We start from the raw sequence: 13,042 nt of genomic DNA, 5'->3' as shown, positions 1-13,042 counted from the left end.
GCTGCACTGTGTGGTTATGAGGGGTAGCAGGAGGACATGCAGACATTGGGGCTCACAGCACACATACATATGTCTAGTCTAGCTTATTTATTATTGGGGATGATCACAGATATGCAAATTCTTTCTTTTGCATTTTAAGTGGCCACCATTAAGCTACATACACACGAGGCACAGGTGTCTGCAGTTGCATGGAGACAAGCAACAGTTGAAAGTCTCCAGGAACGACAGTTGTATACAAGCAACGATTGTATACACGCGGCAACAACCTGTCTGCAACATAGCGGAAACTTTATATTACATAGAAACGGTAAGATTGGATGAAAAAGATTGCATTTTAAGTGGCCACCATTAAGCTACATACACCTGAGGCACGGATGTTGTATACACGAGGCAACAACCTGTCTGCAACATAGCGGAAACTGTTGCTCAGCAACTTCTGTCGCAGGTTCAATGAACTGTCGGACTCACAAGAGTTGCTAGAGACTAGCATACACACGACCGCACCGACTTGATGGCCCATACTCACGGGCTGCAAAAGTGGCCTGGCGCCAGCACACGTGAGCGCCAGGTCCCTCCGCGTACACACGCGGAAGAGGGACCAGCGGTGTGACGGAAGCTGTCGCCGACGTTCCTCCTCCCCCCGCCGGAAGCTCCGTATACCTCAATGGAGGTTGCTGTCGCTAGTCCGCGTACTCACGCGGACTAGCTACAGTTGCGGCGGAGTTGCGGCGGCGACTGTCGCCAGGCGATTAAAACTTTCAATCGCCTGGCGACATCAGCGACGGTCGACAGTTCGGGGTGCGCGCCCGTGCGACGGCGCATACTCACGGGCGACCTGTCACCGCAACACGCGCGCGCCGCGTGTTGCAGCGACAATTGTAGCCCGTGAGTATGGGCCATTAGACTAGGGGCGGTTGCTGCAACAGCTGTTGCCGGGGATTGAACAAGTCAATCGCCTGGAGACAGCTCTGATTAGCAACAGTTGCTTGCACGCGCCTCATACACATGGAGGACCTGTTGCTGCAACATGCGCGTGCCACGTGGCTGCGGCGACTTCCATAATTTCGGAAGTATCTGCATCTTATTGATCATCCCTATTTCTTATGGGAGCCACACAAACTGGAATCTAAGGGCTGGGGCACACTGAGCAGCAGTGGCTGAATGGAGTAATGGTTAAGGGCTCTGCCTCTGACACAGGAGACCAGGGTTCGAATCTCGGCTCTGCCTGTTCAGTAAGCCAGCACCTATTCAGTAGGAGACCTTGGGCCAGTCTGCCTAACACTGCTACAGCATATAGAGCACGCCCTAGTGGCTGCAGCTCTGGCGCTTTGAGTCCGCCAGGAGAAAAGCGCGATATAAGTGTTCTGTGTTTGTTTGTTTTTGAGCGTTTCTGCAGCCGCTTGCGGGCTGTGGATACGCTTAGTCAATGTATCTCAATGGGGTGGTTCACACCAGAGCGGGAGGCGTTTTGCAGAAACGCATACTCCCGGGTGAGGCATTTTTTGGATTGCAAAGGCGTTTCTGCCTCCAATGTAAAGTATAGGAAAAACGCAAACCGCTCTGAAAAACGGCAGTTCAGAGAGGTTTTGCAGGTAAATGGTTTACTGACCATGGTATTACTGTGCTCAATTGGCCTGCCAACTCTCTTGACCTGAACCCCATAGAGAATCTGTGGGATATTGTAAAGAGAAAGCTGAGAGACGCAAGACCCAACACTCTATATGAACGCAAGACCCAACACTCTGGATGAGCTTAAGGCCGCTATTGAAGCATCATGGGCCTCCATAACACCTGAGCAGTGCCACAGGCTGATTGCCTCCATGCCACGCCGCATTGAAGCAGTCATTTCTGCAAAAGGATTCCCGACCAAGTATTGAGTGCATAACTGAACATAATTATTTGAAGGTTGACTTCTTCTTTTTTTTAAACACTTTTCTTTTATTGGTCGGATGAAATATGTTAATTTTTTGAGATAGGAATTTGGGGGTTTTATGAGCTGTATGCCAAAATCATCAATATTGAAACAATAAAAGGCTTGAACTACTTCAGTTGTGTGTAATGGATCCAAAATATATGAAAGTCTAATGTTTATCAGTACATTACAGAAAATAATGAATTTTATCACAATATGCTAATTTTTTTAGAAGGACCTGTAGATTAGCTAGGTATATGTGCCTTCAGAATAGGTTAGCTAGGTATATGTGCCTTCAGAATAGGTTAGCTAGGTATATGTGCCTTCAGAATAGGTTAGCTAGGTATATGTGCCTTCAGTATAGGTTAGCTAAGTGTATGTGCTTTCAGTATAGGTTAGCTAGGTGTATGTGCCTTCAGTATAGGTTAGCTAGGTATATGTGCCTTAAAGGGGAACTGAAGAGAGAGGTATATGGAGGCTGTCATGTTTATTTCCTTTTAGACAATACCAGTTGCCTGGCAGCCCTGCTGATCATCTGCCTCTAATACTATTGGCCATAGCCCCTGAACAAGCATGCAGCAGATCAGGTGTTTCAGTGGTTCAGACTTATAAGTCTGATCTGACAAGACTAGCTGCATGCTTGTTTCTGCTTTTAATCAGATACTACTGCAGAGAAATAGACCAGCAGGGCTGCCAGGCAACTGGTATTGATTAAAAGGAAATAAACATGACAGCCTCCATATACCTCTCTCTTCAGTTCCCCTTTAAGTATAGGTTAGCTAGGTATATGTGCCTTCAGTATAGGTTAGCTAGGTGTATGTGCCTTCAGTATAGGTTAGCTAGGTATATGTGCCTTCAGTATAGGTTAGCTAGGTATATGTGCCTTCAGTATAGGTTAGCTAGGTATATGCGCTTTCAGTGTAGGTTAGCTAGGTATATGTGCCTTCAGTGTGTGTTAGCTAGGTATACTGTATGTGCCTTCATTATAGGTTCACTTTCCTAGTTATCGCTTACCTCCCTTCAGTGGTGGCGTCTGTGGTTAGTCCTGGTCTCCACTCCCTCAGCCGCGGCTGCCTTGAGGGTAAATGGCGGCTGAGGGAGCGCGCTGGCGGGCAAAGGGGCGGTGGGCAGCGTGCGTGAATGTGTTGTGCCCGGCGCCGCCCCTAGCCATGACGTTGCGGCTGCACTGCCTATCTCCTCCCCTGCTTCCCTATTGGTCAACGGCCGGCAAGAAAATTTGATGGAATGAGGCCGCGATCTACCGAGCAGGCGGTCACGATCTACCGGTAGATCGCAATCAAACTATTGGGCAGCCCTGCTGTAAGGAGAAGATAGCTGCCTGTTAGGATCTGTACCTACTGCTGCATCTTTAAAATCGCATGCGACCAACTATTCCAGGCTACCTATACTGGGGGCACCTATACCTGGCATGACTCACGTGGCACACTTAGCATGATGCACTTACTCCTTTCCTTTATTTTGGTGCCCTAGGTGCACCACTGATATTGCTTTGAAGGGTTTGCAGGGCATTGTAGGATGGAAAATACTTACCGAGCTTCCAGGCATTGTCTTGTACCCTTCCTGCATCAACCTTCAGCTTTTTGGCGTCCATGCACCGTCTCCTAGCATGTCACCTGATCCGATGCGGGTCAGGTGACATGCCAGAGCTCCACTCAGAGGACACCACAAATCCGCTAGGAGCTACAAGAAGGGTAAAAGATGGCGCCTGAAGGCTTGATAAGCATTTTCTGCTTTACAGGGGAATGTTTGTGCTTTTTGAGCAGGTTTCTTAAGCAAGCGGCACCCACACATACCCAGCATCAGCATCCATCTAAGTCAATGGAAATGCATTTTTTGGAAATCTAACGCAGCAAAAAGACAGTGCATCTAGTGAGCAAGGGCCCTTAGAAGGGCATTTTTAGGCTGCTTTTACAGTGGGACGTTACAGGTGCACGTTAGATCAGCCTGTAACGCAGCCCAACTCACAGTAATGAAAAATCAATGGGCTGTTCACAGTGCCCACGTTGCGTTACAGTTTAACGCTGCATGTTCAATGAAAGTGCAGCATGCTGTGCGTTATACGCGGTTTTAGCCGCGTTAGACTGTTTGCACATGCTCAGTAATGTTTGTTTTTGTGTTTTTTACAGCGCAGGAGAGGAGGAGGGGAGAGTCCGCTATTGTGCCTAGCCACATGGCTAATTAATATGCACTGCACTGTGCTGACGTAACGTGTTTTCTTCCTGGAGCGGCCGTTTTGTGCGTCGGTTGGCTGGCGGGACCAGGTGATGCGGAGTGTTCCGATCACGTGGTCTCCACAGTCTTGACGCATGCGCCATTTTCGTTCTATCAGTATCGAACGAAAACGGCGCACGAAGAGACACATAACTCGTCTTTATGTAGCATCCAACTTTAGCACCACCATGCGTTGCATTAGGGAAACGTTATGCGACCTTAACGTCCCCTGCAACGCAACGTCCCTGTGTGAAAAAGCCCTTAAAGTAAGAATCTAATATGTTTATTGCATAGTTAAATTACAGAAACACGAGATGCATTACTGAAGTCTCAAAATGTAAAGCCATGTACAGATGCTCAATTTCTCTTACACTAAAAGGTAGAAGAATAATTGTTAGGTTTACAGCTTTCTAAAGAAGGGCTGTACAGACATGCAGCTTGGCTACAGACAAGCAGACTGCTCTATGCTATGGAGGGGAAGGGGGGTGATTTGGGAGATGCATAACTTTTAAGTGGTAGTGAACAGGGTCGCTCGCCGCCAGCATACAGGGGGGCCTCGCTCTGCTGCTGGCGTGCGCAGTCGATCCTGCACGCAGCCTCTATCTTCCTCCTGTCCCAATGCGCGGTATCTGTCCCTATGGTAACAGCGCCCCCTGTGATGACGTAACCGCATGTCATCACAGGGTGAGCTCTTAGCAATGTGACAGACGCCGGGACAGGAAGAAGATAGAGGCTGTGTGCAGGATCGAGGAAGCCAGGTGAGTTGAAACTTCGCTCTGCCCGCTCCCCCCGCCCTATACTGGAGACACCTAACCTATGCTGGGGGCATGCATCTACCTAACCTATACTGAGGGGTACCTATCTATCTAACCTATACTGCGTGCACCTACCTATCTAACCTATACTGGAGGCACCTATCTAACCTATACTGCGTGCACCCACTTATCTAACCTATACGGAGGAGTACCTACCTATCTAACCTATACTGGGGCATCTACCTATCTAACCTATACTGTGTCCACCTACCTATCTAACCTATACTGGAGGCACCTATCTAACCTATACGGAGGAGTACCTACCTATCTAACCTATACTGGAGGCACCTATCTAACCTATACTGCGTGCACCCACTTATCTAACCTATACGGAGGAGTACCTACCTATCTAACCTATACTGGGGCATCTACCTATCTAACTTATACTGCATGCACCTACCTATCTAATCTATACTGGAGGCACCTATCTAACCTATACTGGGGGCACCTACCTATCTAATCTATACTGGGGGCATCTACCTATCTAACCTATACTGAGGGGTACCTACCTATCTAACCTATACTGGGGGCACCTACCTATCTAGCCTATACTGCCAGCACCTACCTATCTAACCGATACTGCGGGCACCTACATATCTAACCTATACTGGGGGCACCTATACCTGTCTCCACGTCAGGGAAGGGGGGCTGGGGCGCGTTTTACGCCCTCGCCCTGGGTGCAATTTAGCCTATAAACTGCTAGTATTGGCCCCTCCCACATCATGTTTTGGCCATGCCCATTTTTTGCTGCCCATTTTTTTTCACATGCCGCTTCTTTCATGGATGGAGGCCTAAATTATGGACTGCTTGGGGCCACCAAAACCTTAGCTGCGCCCCTGGTAGTGAAGCAGGAGCCACCAAACAACAGCACTTGTAGCTCATTGTTTTTTTAAATAATCTAACTAACACTAGATTTTTGGCAAGGACAATTAGGGCCGTTTCCACTATCGCAAATCTACATGCGTTTTCTGCACGCAGATTCGCACAGCCAATACAACTTAAGTAGCCTGTTTCCACTTGTCAGGAAAACAGAGAATATTTCTGTGCAGGAAAAGTCCGCACAGCAGAGCCATGATTCGCATACAATGTAATTAATAGGAAAGTCACATGCATTTTCGCTATGCGAATCTTCCTTGCTAATTCGCGTACGTTTTTGCCTAAAATCAATGTAAAAGCACACAGGCACTGACATGGTTAAGTTTGCATACTTACAAAAAAACCACGAAAGCGTACGCAGTAAAATTCGCATCCGTATGCAAATTCGTTTTTGTGTTTTCCGCAACAAATTCGCACCGCACAAGTGGAAATGGGCTCTTAGAAGTTATATTCTATAACAACAAAAATCTAGTATCTGTAAAGGTGCTCATTACCGATACAATTTTTCCTTCAGATTCAATTTTTCTATGTGATTTTTATGATAAAATTGCATAGAAAACTGTGCAGTGCGTAGTGAAAGTCGATGTAAAATTATTCTTTGGTCGATTGGAAACTGAAAAATTATCGATCCAAAAGACGGATTTTATGATGGAATTAGAATGTAAAACCTTCTTAAATCGTTCTGTTAATAGAAAAAATTGATTATTGCTTTCCAATTAGTTTTGATCGTTCAAATTGCGTCAAAAGATCGAATTTGAAGGAAAATTGTACCGTTAATGGGCACCCTTATGGTGACCACTAATTATCCAATCTTTTTTATCCAATTTTACCACATCTATGTAGTAGGAAGGTAAATTGAGTGTATACATTGAATGGATCATTTAGACAGTCATTTATATTACATAGAAACGGTAAGATTGAATGAAAAAGATTGCATTTTAAGTGGCCACCATTAAGCTACATACACACGAGGCACGGATGTCTGCAGTTGCATGGAGACAAGCAACAGTTGAAAGTCTCCAGCAACGACAGTTGTATACAAGCAATGATTGTATACACTCGGCAACAACCTGTCTGCAACATAGCGGAAACTATATTACATAGAAATGGTAAGATTGGATGAAAAAGATTGCATCTTAAATGGCCACTATTAGTGTCTTTAGGACGCCAATTTGTATATTTAGGATTAAACTACAATGGAAGTGATACTAGAGGGGTGTGTACCCATATCAACCAATCAGCTTTTAGCACTGGGCCATATTATGATGTCATAGTGATGTCATAGTGAGCTGGTACTATAATACCGGTGGACAGCCACAGCACACTGGTCACTTTTGCTTGTCTATAGCACTGACCACACTTGCTCTCGATTGCTCGATAGCTGCTCGGTTGTGTTCTTTCTTTTTTGTTGCCTAACATCGCGACAAAGGATCAGGATGTTCCTGATTGTAGGATACTTCCTACTTTTTCTGCATCTCTCATCAGGTATGTCTATTCCATCAGGATTAAGGCTGTGCTGCACTGTGTGGTTATGAGGGGTAGCAGGAGGACATGCAGACATTGGGGCTTACAGCACACATACATATGTCCAGTCTAGCTTATTTATTATTGGGGATGATCACAGATATGCAAATTCTTCCGAGTTGATGCAAATTGTTATGCAAATGTATGCAGTTTAAAAATGGACCAATCAATTTAATCCCAGGTTTAAATTGATTGGTCCTTTTTCAAGCTGCATACATTTATTTGCATAAAAATGTGCATAATTTCAGAACTATCTGCATCTTATTGATCATCCCTATTTCTTATGGGAGCCACAAAAACTGGGATCTCAGTTTATGTTCACTGGCTGGCTGAGAGTGGACACATTCTGGTGCTTAAAAGTGGATGGAATTGCAAATTGAATACTTTTTTACCTATAGGTACAAGAGTAGGTAGTGTAACATTGTTCTCCCAACATTTGAAAAAAAAATAGATACATTTGTACATTACGCCTGTATAACGTAAGGTACCGAGTTACAGGAGGCTTTATTCTCCGATATTGCTGAAATCCCTTTGACTGACAGCGGCAACAGGCCAGTGGAAAGCTGCGCAGCTTGAGTCAGTTTCCAAATGATGCATCAGCCGTTGCCATGGCAACGTGTCTATAAAGTAGGCAGTGGGGAGGAGTAAGCTGTAAGGCAGGGGTGACCACACTTTTTTGGCTTGCGAGCTACTTCAAAATTCGCCAAGGCCAGGAGATCTACCAATGTTTCAAATACTAAGCTTACCCCCTCCCACCCTCATATACAGTAGGTAGTTAGGTATAACTGCCTTTAGTATAGGTTAGCTAGGTATATGAGCCTTCAGTATAGGTTAGCTAGGTATATGAGCCTTAAAGAAAACCTGAACTGAAAATTAAAAGTCAAAATAAGCATACACAAGTCATACTTACCTTCCATGTAGTCTACTCCTCAGTGTCTTTGTCCTGTTCCGCGTCCTGTTTGTTCACTGTGATCAAGGGAATTTTCCGTCCTCCATTTTGAAAATAGCCATTACCCATAACAGCTTTCTGGTCAGCACACAGTTAAACTGTAACATCGCCCACTTGAGCCATAGGGAAACATGGACATTACCTGGTACATCAGTTTTCCTCTCAGCTATAACTGACAGCAACTGATATTTTACTGACAGCAACTGATATATTTCAGTTCTGACAAAATGTTGTCAGAACTGAAAGGGATTATTGTCAGAAGAAAATGGTGAGCTTCTGAGAGGAACTGATGGCAAGGTAACTATGCAATGTTCATTTGAAGTTACCTCATGTGTTTGTTTTAAATATTTTTATTCAGTACAGGTTCTCTTTAAGTATAGGCTAGCTAGGTATATGTGCCTTCAGTATAGGTTAGTTAGGTATATGTGCCTTCAGTATAGGTTAGCTAGGTATATGTGCCTTCAGTATAGGTTAGCTAGGTATATGTGCCTTCAGTATAGGTTAGCTAGGTATAGGTTCACTTACCTAGTTATCACTTACCTCCCTCCAGCTCCAGCGGTGGTGTCTGCAGCTTGTCCTTGTCTCCACCCCCTCAGCTGCGGCAGTCTTGAGGGCAGATGTGCAGCACGGTGGCGTAGTGGTTAGCTCTCTCGCCTTGCAGCGCTGGGTCCCTGGTTCGAATCCCAGCCAGGGCACTATCTGCAAAGAGTTTGTACGTTCTCTCCGTGTCTGTGTGGGTTTCCCCCGGGCACTCCGGTTTCCTCCCACATTCCAAAAACATACGGATAAGTTAATTGGCTCCCCCTAAAATTGGCCCTAGACTACAGTATTTACACTACATAATATATACATATGGCAATGGTAGGGATTAGATTGTGAGCTCCTTTGAGGGACAGATAGTGACAAGATATATATATACACTGTACAGCGCTGCGTAATATGTCAGCGCTATATAAATACTAAATAATAATAATAATAATAATGTGCAATCCGGTGGCTGAGGGAGCACTCCGGCGGGCAGCGTGCGTGGATGTGTTGTGCCCGGCGCCACCCTCAGCCATGATGTTGCGCCCGCACTGCCTCTCTCTTCCCCTGCTTCCCTATTGGCCAGCAGCCGGCAACAAAATATGATGGGACGCGGTCATGAGTCCGCGATCTACTGAGCAGGCGGTTGCGATTTACCAGTAGATCGTGATCAACCTATTGGGCAGCCCTGACTTAAATTGGAACAATGAGCCTGTTTGACTGTGATTATATTTTATTGCTCTAATTGTTTTCAAATATGCTAAAATCTATTTTTTTCTTTCATTCTTTAGCTGTGGAAATCACCTCTGTGAAAGTACTAGCTGGTGAGCTGTATGCCCGCGCGGGATCGCGGCTGGTCATCCCGTGCACCTTCTCTGTGGATCGTACACACGCCCATAAGATCAGTCTGGAATGGAGACAGATTCCAGAAGGAGGTGGAGCTTACATTTCCACTGCTTTCCTGTTTGACAACAATGTGGATTTAATGGAGCAACACCACAACCTAAGGACGGAGTTCTTTATCTCCCACTTTCACCAAGGGAACTGTTCTCTGGTCATAGATCCACTTCAAAGCAATGATGAAGGTATCTATGAGCCTCACATTGCCATTGATGGTGTCCAGTATGAGCCAGTTCCAAGCACTGCTGTCTTTGTCTGGGACAACAGTAAGGAACCAGGTAAGTTGAACTTATTCCTGTATGTATTGTATGTATGAAACTTGTTATTGTTGTACTATGAACTGAGGGGGGAGGGGGATATTATAAATGCAGTGAAGTTCCAGTTGTAAAAGAAGTGACAGTTGCCTTCAGTAACCAATCAGATCTTGTTTTCAGGTTCTGAATTTCCAAGTACATGCAACTAGTAAATATCATAAAAAATTACATTCGGAAATTTTACTAAATCGTACCTATCTCAGAAATGGTAAACCAATAGTAAAGATTTCACCTTCCCTTAAAACAAACAAGATCCTTATCAGATCTTCGTTTTATAGCTGTATTACACAGACATACTTGTGTTTGCTCTGATGTTTCTCAAATCACTGCTCTGAAGCACTGCATGCTTCATTGTTAATGCTGCTTAGCATGGCTCTCAGCTGCCACAAAGAAGGGAGGGATTGCTTATGTCATGCATACATAGATCCATTTACATGTGTTTACCTGCATGTGGAATTGCATTAGAATTGTAAGTAAATGTAACTCAATGGGCTCGTTCACATCTGAATGTGATTTTCACTTGGAAAAAAAAGGTGAACTTGCTGCATAATCTCGCACACGGTGTGGGTTCTCATTCAGATCAAAAACTTGTGTGAACGCTGATAAAAAGTGAAAAATTGTGTGCAATGAAATGTACATGTTTTCTACACTAACAAGTGTGAACCTAGCCTTAGGACCTAAAAGGATGCAAAACATTTTACTTCCGGCTTAGTGCAATCTTATGAATCAATGATACAGACAGAGGAAAATTATTGGTATATTTTATACCCAGTCTTATTGTGTTGCTATGGTTTCCATTCAGTTTCCTGATAAATATTACAGCAGCTACAGACTAAAGTTATAAGATCATTTCATGCCATACATGTACAAATTACATGAGTAGTGATGATATTGTACTAAATCACACTTGTGATTTAGTACAATATCAACTTATCTTTGCTAACTTCTAAAAAATGCTAGTTGCCTGGCTGTCATGTCATTTGCCTGGATTACAACCTACTGTACTTAGCCATTGGGAAGGTTAGTGGTGTACTTATTATTGTCAAGTCAGAAGATCTCTCAATAACGTGCATAACACTAACAATTCTTTGTTTTTTTGTCTTGTGTTTTTGTTAGGACTCCCTCCTGTGGACACCGACTATCAGAACTCTATGGAAGACCTTGAGGACGAGGTCAACATTAAGACCTCTACTTACCTGCCTGATTCTACTCCTGTAAGCACTGAATACATCCCTCCAGCGACTGTGGTGGAAAAAGAGCATCAGTCTGCTGAAAAGAAAGCAGATGATGCCACCACTCCTGTGCCTGATTCCACTCCTGTGACCACTGAATACACCCCTCCAGCGACTGTGGAGGAAGTACAGAATCAGTCTGCTGAAAATAAAGCAGATGATGTCACCAGTGATAAAGTCACCACAGCCACAACATTGGCTGAGGAGAAGCCAGCTGGATTAAAGAAGATAAAAAGTGTTTTCAAAAAAGTTGCACAAGAACTGCAGAGGATGAGACATAACCCTCACATTGTCATCGCTGGCGGAATCATCGGTTTCCTGCTCTTCTATGCATGCGTTTGGGGGTAAGTTGCTGTAAAGTTTCCATTAGGAATGGTTCACACGGGTCTGAAGTGGCACCGCATTTAGCCGATGATAAATGCTTCTCTGCAAATGAGCAAATATGAGCAGAGAAGTGTTTGGCATCGGTTCCTGTCGTTTGTTAAAGAATCACGTTTTGACTCCCACAGGGTGAAAAGGAAACGCCATGCTTACTTTGCCAATCCTGAATGCCACTTGTAGTGTCCAGGATGAAATGAGATGATGGGAGACGAAAGGATCAAGTGCACATTTGTGTGAACAATTATCGGCCGGTACTAACGTTTTAAAAGTGATTTGAATGCAAAACGCTTGAGAGTCAAAAGCCATGGCCACCACGACTGCCATGTTTAATGACGGTGTGAACTGGGCCTAATGCCTTTTTAATGTAAAGTATTAGTGTATATGTGTCAGTAATTATCATATCATAATAATAAATCCATAGCTTTTCACTGCAATTCCCTTTGTTAGTTTACTCTGAATTTATTGCAGCCCCCAGTCCAGAGAAATTAAAGATCCCCAGTGAAATATCACTTATCGGGCTTGATTCAGTAAACCGTGATAACTATTACGCACGTAATGTATGCGCGCAAAATCACGTCCGTTTTTGTGTACGAAAACGCAAACTTTCGTGAGACAATGGGAGCAATTTTGCACGGAAATTCAAGTTTGCGCGCGAAAAACTTTACGCGCATTATAATGCGCGTAAACCGCTAGCGCAACCGTGATAATAGTTATTACGGTTTACTGAATCAAGCCCATCATGTGCAAGGATAAAAAATGCTGCTAGGCATAGTAATCCCCCCTTCCTTTCATGTGGCCCCCCTAGTGATAACAGAGATTGCTACAGCTCCCAACTGTCAACAATTGAAGGAATCTGAGCAGCCAATTAGTAGAATCTGTCTGGGGGTTCTGCATTTATGATTTATCTGGAAGTATAGTTAGATAGAAAATAGTTTCCCATGTACAGCAACCATATGTAGAATAACCTAAACTATTTAGAATGTTTTAAGTTGATCAAGGAATTGTATGAACTGTAATATATAACTTTTCTAACTTTGTTTGCAGATGTTTATATGGCATGGAGAAGCTGGATTACAGAATGCATACTAAGGAACCTCTAGAGAATCAAAGGAAAGCATTCAGGAGAAAGGAATAGGGGTCCTCAAATGGATAAAAAGTCATCTTCCTTCTTGTAGACGTGTTAGCTGCTTGGAGAGAGCGGTTGACAGACTACGAGCTATGGAAGAGGGCTATGGACCTCTAGCTTTAGAATCACACTCAGAATCAGACTCAGAATCAGAGACGTAACCTCAACGCCTGATCACTGCAAGAATCCTCAAGGCTTCCATTTGTAAATAAAATTTTGTAAACTATCCCTGAAGTTGTTTTACCGCCGTGTTTCA

The 13,042-nt window shown here is 44.2% G+C and overlaps 1 protein-coding gene across 1 annotated transcript in view; it reads left to right on the top strand.

Moving 5' to 3' along the window:
- LOC137563853 (uncharacterized) overlaps positions 1-12,795 on the top strand; it is a 32,859-nt gene extending 20,064 nt beyond the window's left edge. Inside the window, exons 2-4 of the mRNA XM_068276907.1 lie at positions 9,625-10,011; positions 11,164-11,623; positions 12,705-12,795. Coding sequence (XP_068133008.1) covers positions 9,625-10,011; positions 11,164-11,623; positions 12,705-12,795 — 938 coding nt within the window. The remainder of the gene's footprint in view (positions 1-9,624; positions 10,012-11,163; positions 11,624-12,704) is intronic.
- The last annotated feature ends 247 nt before the right edge of the window (positions 12,796-13,042 follow it).

The sequence above is a fragment of the Hyperolius riggenbachi genome, chromosome 1 (assembly GCF_040937935.1).
Source record: "Hyperolius riggenbachi isolate aHypRig1 chromosome 1, aHypRig1.pri, whole genome shotgun sequence".
NCBI classification, from domain to species: domain Eukaryota; kingdom Metazoa; phylum Chordata; class Amphibia; order Anura; family Hyperoliidae; genus Hyperolius; species Hyperolius riggenbachi.
Note: the sequence above shows the minus strand (reverse complement) of the source record. Positions and strands in the feature narration are given on the sequence as shown.